The 17823-nt window shown below is 52.5% G+C and overlaps 1 protein-coding gene across 2 annotated transcripts in view; it reads left to right on the forward strand.

Annotated features, from left to right (window-relative positions):
- Nucleotides 1-476: 476 nt before the first annotated feature.
- The window catches only part of BMP1 (bone morphogenetic protein 1), a 40428-nt gene continuing 23081 nt past the window's right edge, over nucleotides 477-17823 (forward strand). For both annotated transcript variants that reach the window (XM_090290111.1, XM_090290112.1), the window contains exons 1-8: nucleotides 477-647; nucleotides 8170-8292; nucleotides 10815-10979; nucleotides 11099-11216; nucleotides 11523-11701; nucleotides 12395-12500; nucleotides 13991-14115; nucleotides 14678-14793. In XM_090290111.1, the coding sequence (XP_090146237.1) occupies nucleotides 494-647; nucleotides 8170-8292; nucleotides 10815-10979; nucleotides 11099-11216; nucleotides 11523-11701; nucleotides 12395-12500; nucleotides 13991-14115; nucleotides 14678-14793 (1086 nt within the window). In that variant the 5' untranslated portion in view covers nucleotides 477-493. The remainder of the gene's footprint in view (nucleotides 648-8169; nucleotides 8293-10814; nucleotides 10980-11098; nucleotides 11217-11522; nucleotides 11702-12394; nucleotides 12501-13990; nucleotides 14116-14677; nucleotides 14794-17823) is intronic.

The following is a 17823-nucleotide window of genomic DNA, read 5'->3' on the forward strand; positions in this document are numbered from 1 at the left end:
GCTGGCGGGGGCCGCATCCCGGAGCGCGCACCCCTCCCTGCCCTCGTCCCGCGAGCGCCGGCCGCCCAAGCCCCTTCCCAGTGCGGGCCGGGTGTTCGTCTTCCCCGCCCCAGCTGGCGCGCAGCCGAGGCCGGCCGATCGCGATCCCGACCCCGAGGGGGCAGAGCTCCCGGTGAAAACCCGCCCCACAGCGAGCTCATTTCCCTAAAGGGGGGGGGCGAAGGAGGGAGGGAGGGAGAGAAGGAAGGAGGAAAAGAAGGGAAGGGAGTGAGCGGAGAGGCTGGAGTGGGGAGCAGGCCGGGAGCAGGCGGCCGAGGGGCGGGGGACAGGAAGGAGGGCGGCGAGCGCAGGGAAGGAGAGAGGTGGGGAGCGCGGGCGGGCAGGGGAGCGCCTCCCCCTCGCCTTCAGCGCTCCGCTTCCCCTCGCCCGCTCCCGCGTCCGGGTGCGACCCGCCGCCGCCGCCGCCGCCGCCGCCGCCGCCGCCGCCGCCAGCATGCCCGGCGTGGCCCGCCTGCCGCTGCCGCTGCTGCTCGGGCTGCTGCTGCTCCCGCGCCCCGGGCGCCCGCTGGACTTGGCCGACTATACCTATGACCTGGGCGAGGAGGACGACTTGGAGCCCCTCAATTACAAAGACCCCTGCAAGGCGGGTAGGCGCCCCCCACCCCGCGGCCTGCGGGGCGCGAGGGCCGGGCGCAGGCAGGCCGGGCGGGAGGCGCGAGCGGCCGCGGTTCGGGTAGGGGGAGGACGGTCCGGTGTGGGAAGCCGGGAGCTGCCTGGTTGGCAATGCTGCGGGGAACAAAAGAAGGAGGGAAAGAGGGAGGGGAAGTTTGGGGGACTTTTAGGACTGAACTTCTGCGCTGTTTATGGAAGCCTCTGCCTCATGTCCTCCCAGAGGATTCCTGGGGGTAGGCTCCCTGGGTCCTGAGAGGAACCTGCGGCCAAGGAGGCTTTTCCTCCTGCAGGAAACTTATCTGGCCAAACTCCCACGAGAGAGGGAGAGAGAGAAACTTTTCCCTTCTCCCTAGTGTCTGGCTCCAGGGCATTGGTGTTTTCCAGCCTGTCTATCTGGGCTGCCGGGGACCGCATATCTGCCTCCTGGGGTGGGGGTGGCCTGCATCTCAAGGAACAGGTCTCCCCACCACCCAGCCCAAGTGAAAGAAAGAATTTTTCAAGGGATCCGCTGAAATCATGCTCCCTGGGTGTCTCGTGGTCCCCACCAGCGCAACAGCTCTCTAGCACGAAGGAGACAGCTGTCAAAATCAGAGGAGCCAGTGACAGATGAGAGCTTACCTCTGCCCTAGTGTGCCAGGGGCTCCCACCAAGGCCAAGTTGCAGGGAACAGGGGAAAAAGAGAACTCAGACACTGTATATCCGCTTTCAGTCCACAGACACTGGAGGGTTATTAGCAGAGGTCAGGGCCCTGGAGTGTGTGTGTGTGTGTGTGTGTGTTCTTTGTCCATAAAGACCCTGTGTAACCCCTTCACTTCTGCTAGGCCCAGAGGGGTCCTGCCCCTGTACTGACCAGATGGCCAGGCACTCGGCTGTTTGCTTGATCTGATGACCCTGAACAGGAGGCCTGAGACGAGAGAACACGCAGGGCATAAGATATCAGAACCTTTCCTCAACTTCCTGCCTCTGATTTCATCCTGTCTCCAACCACAGCCAGAGCCAGAGGCAGTGGCACTGCTCCTAGAGTTCTGGGAGTGCCTGTGTGTGGCTCAAAGAGTTGGGGGGACCCCTCTTTGGGTGGAGGGATGACAGCAAACTGCAAAATAGAAGCCCCTTCCTGTGGCAGGAGGAGAAACCAAATCCCTCTGCCCTTCTTCCTCCACCCCTGCTGGGCTGTGGATAAACCACGGAGTTAGCTGTTACCTTTGTCACTGGGCTTGGGATGGGTGTGAGGCTAAGTGGACAGAGTGTGGGCTTTGGGGCAGGCAGATCTAGCTGTCAGTCCTGGATCCACCACTCAGTAGTTATACCACCTTGGGAATGTTAACTAGCATCTGTGAACTTTGCATTTCTCACCTGTAAAATGGAACTGGTAATACATCTTTCCTCTGAACTGGTGGTAAGGATTAAATAGGAGAACATGTAGAAAACACTGATTAGAGCTTAACACACACTAAATAAATAATAAATAAGCACGAAATAAATGTTAGCTATCCCCCCAACCCCTGCCCCCCGTTTCCTGTGCCTCAAGTTCTCACTTCATTTTTTTTCTGAGAGAATTGACTTGGGTTCAAGAATAGAGTGTCTCCCTGACCCTGTCTCTGTGTCGCTTATTCACTCCCCTGATCTAGTAGGTGCCAGGCCCTGGGCTTGATGTTGTGGGAGATAGAGAAGTGGCAGGTGTGGTCCCTGCCCTCCAGAAGCTTACAGTCCAGGAGGGGATAACACATGGGGAAGTAACCAACAGCACAAACTGAGATCATTATGTGCCTCCGTGGAAGGAAAGCCCGAAAGGCTCAAGGGAGCCCCAATGGTGGTGGTGGAGAAACAGGGATCAGAGCAGGCTGGTAAAGTTTGGGGGTCTTCATGGAGGAGGCAGGCTGGGGCAAGGCCTTAAAGGATGGCGCGGAAGCCAATCTGATGTATTTCACTACTAGTCGGATGTTTGGGGTGATTTTTTAGAGCAGTGGGAGGTTGAGGCCTTTCTCCCCAGTCTCAGATTTCATGTCAGGGTGGGGCTGGCTGACTTGGAACTTCAAACAAGGGTTCTGGAGAAAGCTCTCCACCAGGGTGAAGTGAGGATGGGGAGCTAGGCCAGGCCTGGGGGTGGCTGAGAAAGCCCGAGAGCCTGACAAGGCCAAGATTCAGGGTCAGATCAGGCCTCCCTCCTGAGTGTGACTGGTGCAGCCCTGCCCCCCTCTGCCCTGACTCCTGCATAAGACCCCACAGCCTCATCCTCAAGCCTCAGGTCCCCAGACTCCTCTGTTTCTCCTACCAGGCCTTGCCTCTTGCCCCATCCGATCCCTGGCCTCCAGGTGTTGGAGGTGACGAAGGCAGGCGTGCCTGGCTTTACAGGCCTCCCTGGTTTTATTGTGCTTTGCAGATATTGCATTTTTTCCAGATTGAAAGTTTGTGACAACCCTGTGCCAAGTAAGTCTATCAGTGCCATTTTTTTAACAGACTCAGATGATGGTTAGCATTTTTTAGCATTAAAGTATTTTTAATTAAGCTACGTGCATTTGTTAAACACAACATTATTGCACACTTAATAGACTAAAGTGTAGTGTAAACATACCTTTTATAGGCACTGGAAAACCAAAAAATTCGTGTGACTTGCTTTATTGTGGTGTTCACTTTATTGCAGTAGTCTGAAATCAGACCTGCAATATCTCTGAGGTCTGCCTGTACTGTACTTACTTTGGAGGCACCTGGTGTGCCTGCTTACTTACCTCTGCTCACTTGACCCTCTCCAGCTCTCTCTTTTTCTCCCTTCTACTCCCTCCTTCTCCTCCTTGCACAGGGAGGACCAAGAATGAAAGCTCTATTGACTCTCCTGGCTCACCTGTGATCTCTCAGGACAGCCAGGCTGCTTCATTTGAGGTCCCCTCTGCTATTAGTGTCAGACTTATAGTTATTGTTGCAGAAAGGGCAACATTCAGACCCTTGATACCCTGGAGAGGTTCCTGGATCTTCTGGGCGAGGTAGAGGGCAGGGCACTGAGCTTGTCTTTGTGTGTGTGCTGGGAGCTGGTTCCACCAAGGCCCCCCCCCTCCCACTTTCTTCCTTGCCCAGGGAGATTGCAAGTCCTGATTACTTGTATGTTGGGTTGCCAAACCATCAAGAGGATCCCTCCCCAAGATTCCCAGCTCTCTTTGGCTGCCCCGGTGATTGGCAGTGACCCTCAGGGCTCTGGGAGAGACTTGGAGGCAGGAATTGGGACCCAGTTGCTCCCATAAGCAGAGAAGCCATAGGACAGCTCCCCCGCCATCAGGGACCTTCCTTCAGCTTCAGCTGGCAGCCCAGAGGTCGGGCCAGGAGCTCACAGCCCTCATCACCAGCCTCACCCCAGGAGCCCTGAGGCCCAGGTTTGGATTTCAGGGAACCTCCAGGGAATAGTTTCCAAGCTCAGGATGCTGAGAAGCAGTCCTTTCTCTCGCCAGACCACATTCCCCCTCCAGACATGCTGAATGAGTCACCCACCCACTTAGGCCCCTGCTCCCTGAGTCACCTCTTCTAGGTGCCCCAAGAGAGGAAGAAAAGACAATCCCCATGGGCTCCAGATGGAGGGGGACCAATGGGACTCCCTAGGAAGAAGAAACTCTCAGATATTCTAGTTTCTCCAGAGATTTGGTGGGAACAGGGAGTAGAATGTGTTATGCCTCAGGCCACTAGGGACCTCCTAAGGATATCCAGAGTAATAGACTAATTATCTGTAACTGAACACAGGCCCGGCTGCCTGCCTCTATGAAAGCCAGTACTTGAGAGGCAGGTACTGATGTAAAGGGGCTTACACAGGGAAGTAATTTATTTCCAGGTGTCGGAAATGGGGGGCTCACGTCTCAAAGCCCATCTCCAGCTCCCAGTGGAGGCAGAGGTTTTATAAGGAGGGAAAGGGGAACAGAACAAAGAGATCAAGGGAGGGGGTTGCAAAGTTCTCTACATGCAGACAAATGCAGTCCATTCTGATAAGGCAAGTGACTGTCCAGTGTGTGTTATCCTGGATTCATGCTTGAAAGTCAGCAAATCTCCCAGAGCTGGGATGCCTGAAGGCCTCAGTCTGTGTCTTTTGAAGTTAGTTCCTAGGATTCTTATGCAAACATGCTGCTCATCTGCAAGCTACATATTAGAGTCAGCACTTAGAGACACAATGTCAAAAGAAAGGGATGAATGACAATTTCCCACCTTACAGTTTTCCACTGTTAAATATCTATCTATCCCCTCTACCCCTTGCCACATACACTATTTCTAAAGGCGCCATTCTCCTTTGGTGGCATGGCCTATGAAATGGGGTAGCGTATACAGTTATTTGTGTGTATGAAAATACTGGGGCTTACACAGGGAAGTAATTGAGTGTATTTTTGCACATTTGTGGATATGCCCTTGCTTTGTGGGCAGGTCTATTCAACTATTCATGTGGCTACTCCTAGTGCGTGTGCAAACAGGCGATTAAGTATATACAAACTTTTGTGGGACCTTGAACCTGTCCTGCCCCAGCGAGAAGCTGCATTTTGGTGATGGGACCTGTGTATGCCAGGTGCACGTGGTGTTGGCGTTTCCTCACACCAGACAGCTCCTCCCCCTCCCCCCAGAAAGGGGTGCCCTGCCACACACCAGGGAAGGAGACTGTGAAGTCAAGGGGTCAGCCCGAAGGATGGGCACGTGGGGCCCAGTGGGCTCTCTTCTTTCCCCTCCTACCCCTGGGACCTCGCCATGGAGCAGCCATGAGTGCTCCTGGCTGCTTTACGGCCAGAAAACAAAACAAAAACTTGATTCCTTGTTGAAAATAACTATTGCCCTGACCCTGACCCTGGGGCCTTTCCCACAGAAGGACTCTCTAGCATTTGGATTTCCTGGAGTCCTCAAGGGGGAATCTCAAATGGGCAGGGCCCGCAGGCCCAGCTGGGGCCATGAGGCTCTCCTGCTCATCTCCCACGGTTCCCACGCATTCTTCAGACATAAGCTCCCCACCACAGGGCGCCAGCCCCACCATGAGTTCTGCAGCCAGCCCAGGGCCTGTCCTGCCCTCCACAGTGCCCTGGCCCTGCCGGCCAGCACAGCTCTGTACTTGCAATGTGAGGCTCTGCTTCTGAGCGCTCTGGGGCTTCACTCAGCTGGGAAACCACTGTGGCTGAACCAGTGGCCCTCAGAAAGTGGAGAGCTGAACCTGAGCTTGAAGTGGAAGTTGAGAAGAGTCTATATGACTTGTCAGCTAGAGGTAGCCAAGTTAGGATTCAGAGGCAGATTTGTCTGACTCCAAAGACCTTGCTCTTTTGCTGCAATATCCAAAGAGGAGTCTAAATGTCCAGCCACATGTATAATGGTGATGTCCGTGGGTGTGGGTGCATGAGCCTGGAAGTGCAATGTCTGTGCAAAGACGCCAAATGTGCAAATGGATTGGGGTGTTTGTATGGTCTGTGAGTGCCTGTATGAGGTTGGCACTTGGAAACCTCCCATTGTCTCCTTGGAATGTACCTCGCATCCCATATCCTTGCTAAGGCCACTTTTCTTTGCCTGTCAGGTGAGAAGTATCTTCTGTTGCTGTCCCGTCAGCTGCTGAGCCAAGGCCACCAAGGGTGGTGTTTTAAGTAAGAGAATCTTTTTCATGTGGTGGAAGAGATACTGGGCCATTTACTGGCTGGTGACCTTGGGCAAGTCATTTCCCCTCTTTGGTCGAAATATCCATATCTCTAAAGTCAGGGAGGTGGGCTGGCATCTAGCCATCAGGTTATCTCTTCATGAGTTTGTAATGGGACATTCCTAGGCAAATGCCTGGGTGCAATCTGGCTTCATGGGCATGTGCCGGGTGGCCAGGATTCAATGAATTCATTAACAGGAAGGTACTTGGTCAACTAGAAAACACCATCTAAGGTTCAGCAGACATTTACACAAGGTGTCATTACTGCTACTATTACTGGTTTAGTGAGTTTGGAACTTGCAGTTGGGTTGTATGTGTTGGAGCTTGTGCAAGTGTGTTTTTTAGGACTATCTGTGACTGTATTTTTTGGTGGATGTGTGTGTCACAGTGTTTTTGTGTTTATGTATTTACAATATGACTTATACAGGAGCAATGAACTTGAGTGCAATAAGCACTGGACTGCAAGCCACGAGGCCTGAGTTATCACTGCAGCCTTTCTGGTGTCCAGCAACATGGTCTTGGCTAAATCATTGCCCTCTGGGCCTCAGTTTCTGCTTCTGTAAAAGGGAAAGTTGGCCTAGATAATTCCTAGAGTCCCTCCCACATCCTGCTGATCCAGCGCTCCATCACAGCCACCAAAGGGTGAATATCTCCAAGCACGTGTTCGTAGGTCCATAGAAGATCAACGTGATGATACGTCACACAGACAACATTATCCAGTGCCTCTGCCTTTCAGGGCAGTGCAGGCACTGTGCAGGGATGTTTCTGTGACTTTGCAGAGCTCTGTTTTTGCTGGCATGGGTGTGGATGTCACCCTGTGTCTATAGGAACACTAACCCCATGTGTCTAATTCGGTGTGTGTGTCCACCCAGCTGACCATCTGCACAGGAGGAACCTGTGTGTGTGCAAAGCCTCAAGGTTAAAACAACTTGTGCTGTGCCACCCGCCCGGCCTGTGGAGCCCTGGGATGAGAAGCAGATGTTGTCAGAGTGGAGCTGTAGGAAAGCTGCTCTCTGCTCCGTCCCCTGCACCCTCAACCCCAGCCCTGCATGATGCTCACATCTGAGCTCCTTCCAGAGTGCTCAGCTCTGAGGCCTCCATTTCCTCTTGCTCCCGACTTCTCAAAAAAGCGGATAGACTGCTTAGCCCATCTCTCCAGAAACATCTCCCCCAGCTTCAGAAATCAAACCGACTATCAGGGGCTCTTTTCCCCCAGTCCTTTCTTCCTCCAGAGAGGACCCTGAGAACAATGTTAAACCTTTTCCTCCTAGCTGGGAAGCTCCCATCATGTGTCCTGGTATCCTCAAGTTCCATCTGTTTCACTTTTTATTCCTGTCCTCCTTCACTATAATTGAAACGGCATTTATGGAGTGAGTACCACACATTTCAGCACAGTGACAAGGTTATGGGCCCATAAAGTAGACACCTTGTCATTTGACCTCGTTTCTTCATAGCACCCATCACTGTCTGTAGTTCTTGAATTCTGAATTTGTTGAGTCATGTGTTGCTGGAGGTTAGCCCCATGCGAGCAGGGGCCTCATCTGTTCTTGCTAATCACTGGCGTGGTACCTGCCCACAGTGGGTACTCACTCAGTATTTGCTCAAGAATGATTAAATGAATGATATGACTGTGTCTTATGGGAGCTAATGGTCCGGTGGGGGCTGGGCATCAGCTCTGCTGGGATCCCAACTAAAATGGAAGCTTAAGTCTCCCAGGAGATCCCCAGAGTCGGCTCCCACTGCCCTTCTTCCTCAGGCCTAGGAGTGCAGTTGCTGTGGGGGCTGGGGGTGTGCCCATGGGTTTGGGGCAGTCAGGGCTGGGTGGGTGGACTAACTCAGCTCCTGGCTCCTTCTTTTCTCTCTAGCTGCCTTCCTCGGGGACATCGCCCTGGATGAGGAGGATTTGAGGGCCTTTCAGGTGCAGCAGGCCTCGGATTTCAGACAGCGTACGATCCGCAGGTCTTCCATCCAAGCTGCAGGTGCACCGGGTATGGACTGGCCCTTCTGTGTCCCAGAAGTGGGTTCCAGAATTCGAGAAACAGGGACCCTCCTGACTTCTTGGGATAGAGGCCATGAGCTTGAACCCAGCGTAAGGGCTTATCTCCCCTTAGGATATCTTTGTCCCTTCCCCAGAGGCCCAGTGAGTATAGACATCCCCAGGAGCTAAGAATCACTGTTCTTTTTGCCTACAGTTTACAAAGTACTTTCAAAAGCATTCTCTAACTTGACTGTCCCCAGCCACCTTCAAATGTAGGTGTTAGGACAATTCCTACTTTAGGAGATAAATAGTAAGTATTATTTATAAAAGGTACAGACACTGAGGTTCACAGAGGTAATGTGACTTGCCCAAAATCATAAAGCCAGTTAGTGGTGGAGCTGGGACAAGAGCCAAGCCTCTGACTCCAAATCTGGGACTCTTCCCTCAACACCACAATCCCTCCTGGCTTTTTGTTCTGCTCTCACTTTGTAAGCTTCTGTATATCCTTTAAGGCTTGTCTTAAGAGCTCGGGTGAAAACTTCCCTGGTAGCCCCCAAGACATGACTGTACCTCCTTTTTCTGCGTCCCATCTGCTCTGTGCTTACACTGCTAGCGTCTCACTCATTGCCCCACATTGCAACAATGCATGTATATGCCCATCTTCCCAGCTGGGTTCAAAGCTCTTCAGGGTCAGGGATGGGTCCTTCTTATCCCTGGATGTGGTCCAATCACCTAACAACCCCCCTGGCACTTGTGAATGGGTGAGGGAGTGGGAAGAATGAGGCCTGGGATAGCTCAGTTCTGTCCAGCCTCCTGACTGCCCTGGAGCATGATTCTGGCCACAGGTAGCTCTCCCATTGCCAAAGGGCACAGTGCTCACCTGGGGCCTGTTCTGGGACACTGATGGTGCCAGGTGGTTGTCTTGTCCATCATGAGCGAGGACCCTGACATGAGCCACCCACAAAGTGAGGGTCAAACTACCCCAGAGAGTAAGCAGCTGGCACTGGATGGTGACCTAGGGACCTGTGAACTAGCAAAGCTTACTCAACCTTAGCAGGGACCAGTAGGAGTGGTGCAAGGGGAGGGCAGAATGGAGGAGCTGGGTCCCTGGGCTGCCACTTACCCACCACATGACTTTGGGCAAGTCTTTGGCTTTAGTTTCCTCATCGGTCAAAGGGAGATAGTGACACTTGCCCAGTTTGTCCCAGAGAGCTGCTGTGTTGAATGAGAACATGTATTTGGGAGTACTTAGAGGAGACCCCAAGTTCTGTGTGTGCCACCAGTTCAAAGGTTTCCTGGATGAGAAGGGGTTGTTTCCTAGTCTGAGGTCCCCCAAGTTCCTAGGAGACGAATGCACCATTGTCCTCTTTGTCCGCTCAGGCAACCCTCCCTCTTTGTAATGCTATGGTGGGAACTACAGAATAGCCTTACAGTTTCTGTAAAGTGATGTGGACACTGAATTAGCGAGAACCGAGCCATTACTCCTTGGAGAAATATAGTGAAGTTTCTGCTAGCCTCTGGGCACAAAATTTTCGTAGCTCATTAGTATGTAGCCCTGTCTTATGTGCGCTTCTGTTTAAAGACACCTTTGTAATAATACACAGTTGATTCATTGACACTGAACTCATGGCCAACAGCACTATGACTCATGCCTGACCAAAGCTTATCTAATACCTGTATTTTCTCCATTAGGCACATCATGGCCCTCTTGCTCGTATGAACACTAGACAGCACTTCACTGCAGGATGGGGGGAGTGGGGCAGAGGGGTAATTTTAAACAGCAGAATCAGAAAACATGGCACTAAGTAGACAAGAAAACATTCTTGTTTATAGTAGGAGAGCTGAAACAACCTCAGCTGCTAAGGTGCATGCGGGTAATTCCAGTTTTTCACTGCTGTGTACGTGTTAGCAAATGACCACAAGAGCTGAGGGAACTAAGGAAATACAGATGAAGCCACGTTGAGACTGGTTTTTACATCTCCTAACTTGTTTTGGAATTACCTAAGTACCCGTCTCATTTCCTCTATCAACTAGTGTATTACATACCCGCTAATGACAAGATCAAAGTCGTGGTCATAGCTGAATTACCTGAAGAGTCTAATACAGTGCTTTGCTCTTACTGGACTCTCAGTTACATATTTTTAATCATCTTAAATGCCCATGAAAACCAAGTAACTGAAAAAAGGGAGGGATGTAATAAATGTTTAACCTAGAAGTTGCAAATAAAATGAAAACACTGAACCTCGATCTAGGAGATAAATAAGAAGTATTATTTATAAAAGTAAGTTTAGATGTGGTCTAAATGGTGGATAACTCTCTACCATTAAACTCGGTTTTAAGTTAAATTTCAAATAAAATTGTTTCAGTGACACTTTAAAAAAGAAAGAGCTAAAGGTACTGATTGGTGGTTACAAATAAATTGTAACAAGTGGGTAACTATGAAATCCCTCCCCAAATGAAGATTGATTATAATTTGTATCCTCCTCCTCCCTTCATTCACTTGCTGCCAAAGTCATACTCTTTCTATTCCAGGAAACTCTTCAGTCCCCAACTGCCAGCATGCCAGTGGGCAGCCTCAGAGGAGAAGCCCAGGGAGGTGGAGAAGGAGGTCTCGGAGCCGGCGGGCAGCAACGTCCAGACCTGAGCGTGTATGGCCTGATGGTGTCATCCCCTTTGTCATTGGGGGAAACTTCACAGGTGAGCCCCGCTGTGCATATGAGTGGTGCCTTCTGCTGGTCAGGTGGGAATTCTTGAGCAGTGGGTGGAGGCAGGCCCACCTGGGCGGTGCCACAGCCTGGCCTCCTTCGTCCTGGCAGGCAGCCAGAGGGCAGTCTTCCGGCAGGCCATGAGGCACTGGGAGAAGCATACCTGTGTCACCTTCCTGGAGCGCACTGATGAGGACAGCTATATTGTATTCACCTACCGACCCTGCGGGTGAGCAGGGACCCCTGGGCACTGCACCCTCGGCCATGGCCCCAACCTATGTTCTGCTCCAGGCGCTCCAGCTGCCCCATCTGGGCACAGCCCTGAGTCATCTGTTCCCTCCTGCCACGAGGCATCTCCCCAGGAACCCCCCCGGATGTGGCTGTGACCCCAGCACACAGCCCGGGCATCCCTGCTCAGACCCATCCCCTGTCCCTGCCCCTCCACTCCCCGCCCCCCTGGCAGCCTAGCCCGGCCCCTGAGTGGATGCACTCCCCCAGCTCGGGACCGCCCCCCTGAGCTGGCCCCGCCCTCCAGGTGCTGCTCCTACGTGGGTCGCCGTGGTGGTGGTCCGCAGGCCATCTCCATCGGCAAGAACTGTGATAAGTTTGGCATCGTGGTCCATGAGCTGGGTCATGTCATCGGCTTCTGGCACGAGCACACGCGGCCCGACCGGGACCGCCACGTCTCCATCGTGCGCGAGAACATCCAGCCTGGTATGCACTTCGACCTGGGGGTTGGGGTGGGGGCGGGGCGCCGTGGCTCCAGCCCCAGCCCCCTCTCCAGGGGCCCTGTTGGGGCGGCAGCTGCTCCCTCTAGCCGTCACCTTCAGTCAACTCAGCATATAATCCCAGCCCTGCCCAGGGCCCCTGTTAGCCCAGACCCTGCCCCCACCCCCCAGGTCTAGGTCCTGGACAGAGGGACCCAGAGCAGCCAAAACCCAGCTGGTGTTCAGGACGGGGCTTGGGAAGGGGTCAGCCCGCCTCCCATGCTGCCTCAGCCTTTCTCCTCACTTTTACCCAATCTTCTGCTCTTTGACTACTCTCTCCTCTAAGGGTTTTCCTCTCTCTTTTCTCCTAGCTACACTCTTCCCTCCCTCCCTCCTTGTTCCCTCCCTCCCTCCAGGCCTCCTGGCACTTTTTACTGCTTTCATCTCGCTGTGCTTCTAGAAATGGGTGCTTCTTTCCATACTCCCTTGGGCCTTCCCTGCAGCAATTCCCTCTTCACCCCTCCCCTCTGCTGGACACTCTTCTAGAGGCCTGCCCCTCCCCCAGGCTACCCTTGGCTGCTCCCCAGACCCTCATGTAGGGGGCCACCTCTCAAGGACAGGGAGGACCCTATTTCCCACCCTGCTTCGCGCACAGACCTGCCCCTTCCCACCCCCCACCCCCTTTTCGTGGTCTTCCCAGGGCAGGAGTATAACTTCCTGAAGATGGAGGTCCAAGAGGTGGAATCCCTGGGGGAGACCTATGATTTTGACAGCATCATGCACTATGCCCGGAACACGTTCTCCAGGTGAGAGGCTGCCCTGGCTTTTGTGGGGTGCCCAGCTCTGCCCTCTTGTGGGCCTCCCACTTTGCACTAGGCTGCCTGCTGGGTAGTCAGCAAGGACTGGAGAGGGCCCTGGGCAGCTGCAGCCCCCCCACCCCGTGCAGGGGACCATGGTGCTGCCTGTCTTGCTGTCCTTGTGTACCGTGGGCCCAGGGCAGGGCCAGGACTCACAAAGCCTAGGTTCTTCACCCAGAGCTGTGCATACTGAGGGCACTGTGAGGCTGACACCCAGCAACTCTGCAAGCCGTGCTACACTGTGGCCCTAGAACTGTGTCCGCCCCAAGGACTGAGCATATCCCTCTTCTGAAAACCAAAGAGGGACATATTTGAAGGGGGACATATTTTTCTGATTGGAAGCACTTTCTTCTGCTCTGATCTGCCTTTTCTGTAATTGGCTAATTTGCCCAACGACCAACTCCTGCCCTGGACCAGCCCCTCACCGCCTCACAAGCACAGACACACCTACTCTTTGTCCCAGGCTCAGGTCCCCAAAGTCACTGCTGGAACTTTTCGGAGGTCGTGGGCCAGCCTCCCCACCCCAGTTTCGCGTTAGCCTAGTGTGAGAACCAACTCTAATCCTCCTCATGCTTCTTCCCACTTCGGGCCTCTCTCGTGCCTGGCTCTTTCCTCATCCTCCATCTGCCTCCCGATCTGTCCCAGACAGGAACCCTCCCCCCACCTCAGTCCTCCTTCTAGACCTGCTTTCTGTCTCCAGATCTGAGGGACAGAGACCAGGGAAGGTCATCCTGCCCCCCACACCCACAGCCCTGTCCTGCACATTTCCCACCCCATCCCTCCCCACCCCCTGCTGAGTCCCTCCCTGCTGGTATGAGTCACAATCCCTGGAGAAGTGAAGGGCTGCCTCTTCCCCTCCTCCCAGATGGCAACACCCAGGCTTCAAAGGCAGGAACTAGGTGGACAGGAGACACTGATAGATCTGGAGCTGTTGGGGCTGTCCCCAGGGTCGGGTATGGCCACGGTGGAACCTCCTCTTTGGCCTTGTCCCAGGTGCTGTCAGAAGCAGCCGTGCCTCCAGGGTAAAGCGTTGGGTAAAGCGTTGGTGCTGGGTCATCCTGGGAAAGGTGCAGCCAGGACTGAATCAGCCCAGGGGCTGCAAAAGCAGGGCTGGGTGGGGCTAGAGACACGTCTAAAGCTCTCATGGTTCTGGTAGTCAGGGCCAGACTGAGCTGGGCACCAGTGGGTTCCCAGGGCATCCTGGGCCTGTGTCCCTGACCTCCCAAAGTGTTCCTGGGGCTCCCCCAGCCTCCTGTGGTGTGGCTGCCACGGAGCAGGATGGCTGCTGGTCAGTGGGCAGCATAATGACATGGTGAGATGTCTCCACCCGTCCCTGACCCTGCTGAGGAATGTCTGGGTTCTGGCAGGGTTGTGACCTTGGGTGCACACAGGCACACTCGCCACCAGGTTCTCACCCAGGTCGGGCTTGTCCTCCTCAGGGGCATCTTCCTGGACACCATTGTCCCCAAGTACGAAGTGAATGGCGTGAAACCTCCCATCGGCCAGAGGACCCGGCTCAGCAAGGGGGACATCGCCCAGGCCCGCAAGCTCTACAAATGCCCAGGTTGGGCCAGGGAGAAGCAGAGGGCAGGGCCCCAGGCAGGCAGAGGCTGGGACCTGGGACGAAGAAGGTTCAAGCTGTGAGCCTTAGAGAAGGCCTGGTGGCAGGAGCCCCCGGGGAGGGCCTGTGTCCAAGTTACGGACCGAACTGGGGCTAGGAGCAGGTGGTGAGCCATCCACCTGCAGAGGATCTGGGTGGATGAGGGGCACCAGGAGCAGGAAATGGGGAGAACACAGCAATTCTCAGGGAGTGAGGAGGAGTGAAGCCCACCAGAGGGGCCTGACCTTAACTCTGGATCCTAGTTGCCTTGACAACAGGGACCCTGCAGCACTAGGCAGAGAGGTAGGATGATATGAGCTTATCTCTGAGAAGGGGGTGGATCTTTTTTTTTTTTTTTTTTTTGAGGGGGTGGATCTTAAAGGGACAGGACCACCTCAGACTCCCCCCCCTCTCCCCAGCCATTTTCCTCTCCTGCAAGGATGGCAGGGTTCAGGGCGGGGAAGCCAGAAGTTTGGGGGAATGGGCCCCTGCAGCCTGCCACCCAGTCATTTCCTTTCCTTGACAGCCTGCGGAGAAACCCTACAAGACAGCACAGGCAACTTCTCCTCTCCTGAGTACCCCAATGGCTACTCCGCCCACATGCACTGCGTATGGCGCATCTCCGTCACACCTGGGGAGAAGGTAACTGAGCATCCCCTCCTCTGCCAGAACTGCACATAGTCAGTATGGCTGTGAGTGACCTCCTTGGGGACCATAAGCCCACCCACCTCACAAGAAGGACATAGCACTACAGTGAGGAGGGGCTTCCACCAGTGGTTGTAAATGAAGGCTAACTCACAGGTGGCACTTACTGTACACCCGGCACTTTTCTAGGTGTTTCTGAGATCCATTCACAGGCTTTTCACATGGATTCTGGACCTCTCACCCACCCCCAGACCTTCGTGTCCTTTGTATTTTTACTGTTCCCAAGAGTCAGCTTTAAGACTTTTATTTCCCTTGGTTGGAACATGGTACTTAGTGTACTACTGCAGCCTTGAGTAGCCTTGAGCTGGATTAGATTTTATTACTGGTCACACTGTTCCTCCCAACAGCACCAGAATTGTGCCCTCCAGCAGGTAGCCATCCTGCCATGAGCTCATCTGATAAGCGTGCCTCTGGGTCTGCAGAACCTGATCTTGGATCAAACTATTGACTAGAACCTGAATCAAAGCAGATCTAAGATCTGCCTCTGAACTGGCATTGACCATTAATGAGCAGGCTTTGGGCAGAGTCATCCACCTGCTATGACACCACTTAAGGTCATTACCATCCAGCCACAGCTCCCCACCTGGTTGACCAGGATGTGAGCTTCTGTCATCTTTATATCCCTGTCACAGGGAGTGGTTAATAAATGCCTCACATGTAGACAGGTTGCCTTACCAAATCAAGTCCACTAGTTAGTAAAACCCCCCTTTTTAAGAAAAAAAAGGAAGTGAAGTTTGCAACATGCCTTGTTTCAAGGGAACCTAGGCTGGCCCCTAGTAATCAAGTGTTTCTTTTCCAAATGGTCACAGAGCATCTGTTTAATTGGGGATTGACATTCAGCTCAGTGGTTTGCAATTCCCAGAATTCCCTCCAAACCCCTTCTGCCAGCTCACGCACACATTATGTACACCCCTTGTGAAAGTAGGGAAGCTTTTGTTCTGAGTTTCCAAGATTACAGACACTAATCACATCTGCAAGTTATTTGAGTGCCCTCTGATGTCATTTTTGAGCCTAGACACAGGAGCTGACTTAAAGAGGTGCTCACAGACATTCCTTCAGTGTTAGTGAGCTTCCATTTCCTTTCCAAGCTATGGTTATTTTATTTTTGTAATTGGAAGATTATTTCAGTAATGACAGATTTCGATTGAGGGTTGAGTCATTCCGTCATCTGTCTTGGTTAATGTTCTATCATCTTCCCTCAAAAGTGAAGCCAGCCTTTTTTTGTTCTTCTTGTTCTGAATCTAACTTAAAAATTGCAGTTCTTTTTGCTCTTTTGTACAGACCATGCCCTGGCTTCCTTCCTTCATTCCTCTGCTGAGGGCCTTCACTATTTCAGCCTTTGCAAATCTTACTGCAGATGATAATAACATTAATAACAACTAATGATGGTAGAGCATATGATCGGCCAGGCATGTGTTATTATCTTTATGTGTTATACCTTTAAAATTTTTTTTAAAAAATCCTCATCCAAGAATATATTTATTGATTTTAGAAAGAGAGAGAGAGAGAGAGAGAGAGAGAGAAAACATTGATGTGAGAGAGAAACACCAACCAATTGCCTCCCATACACACCCTGACTGGGATCAAACCCAAAACCTAGGTATGTGCCCTGACTGAGGATCGAACCTGTAGCCTTTTGGTGTATGGGATGCCGCTCCAACCAACTGAGCCATCTGGCTGGGGCTATGTGTTAAATCTTCTGATTAACACAACAACATTGTAGGCCAGACACCAATGGTACCCTCATTTTGCATACAAGAAAACAAACTTGAAAAATCATGTAACTTGCCCAAGATCACATCAAACCTATGACATAAAAGGCTGCCATTGCAACACAACGTATATTCTAAAGCCCTGTCCCATTTCAGCAAAACTGTGCCCACTGGTGCATGGCACTGGGGATGAAAAGGTACATGAGACAGCGCCCAGCCTGAGGAACGTAGAGTGTTGCTTTCCTTCCTGTTTAGGACGTTTGCAGAGTTGGCATGGGTATGGCACCTTGGCCAGGATCTGCTTCTTCTCCTGTTGTTCTGGGCTGCCGTGAGCTGGCCCTGGTCTCTAGTGGACACATGGCCTTGCTCCAAGAACCTCTCTTTGCCTCCAGCCTGCTCCCTCCATATTTCCCAGAAACTTCCCATCCTTTTTCAGAGGCCTGCCTGGAGGTCCAGGGAGAGATGTGAGCTATAGATAAAAATGCCAGGTTAATTAATGCATGATTGTAGAAATGCAAAAAATAAAACCCACCCACCGTCCTGGATGAAATTGTAGAGTTGTAAGTGAACTGAAGATGAACCCTAGGAATAGGGCATTTGAAGAGCCTACAGAGGCTGGGGAGCTGGAAGAGGATGGCATCGTATAATAACGGCCACTCTTTGTTATTTAACAGTTATGTCAGGCATCTTACATGTATGATCTCATTATTCCTCAGAATGCTTTCGTGATGCGGTATGATGTCCCTACTGGACAGATGAGGGAGCCAAGATTCAAAGGGCATGAGTAAATCTGCCCAAGTTTACACAGGAGTCATGGTGGCACCAGCGTTCAGTTAGTTCTAGGGCTGTCTGACTCCAAAGTCTACGCTCTTTCAATAGTAAACCTTAAATAAACCCACCTGTGTTAGCTGATGGACTTTGACATCTCTTTGGCTGCTGAGAGGTTGTTTTCCACTGGCTTCCTAGTTCTCAGCTTATTGCCAGAAATGCGAATGTATTCAATACAACTGTGCAAGTCACGGGTATGTCCTGCTTTCTGGTATCCTCCTGTTCTTCAAGGTCAAAATCAAATTCTGCTTCCTCTGTGACATCTTCCCTGCCCTCCACCTCTGTCCGCCAATGGACAGAGAGGACCATTCCCTCCTCTGCAAGGCCTGTGCTGGCCCTTGTTTATCCTGCTTCTGGGGCACAAAGGGTGTGGGGCACTGAGGATGGAGGGAAAGTTGACGGTTGATTTGTGCACAGTTGTTGGGCA

Source organism: Furipterus horrens, unplaced genomic scaffold (assembly GCF_987537825.1).
Source record: "Furipterus horrens unplaced genomic scaffold, mFurHor1.1.pri manual_scaffold_10, whole genome shotgun sequence".
In the NCBI taxonomy this organism is placed as follows: Eukaryota; Metazoa; Chordata; class Mammalia; order Chiroptera; family Furipteridae; genus Furipterus; species Furipterus horrens.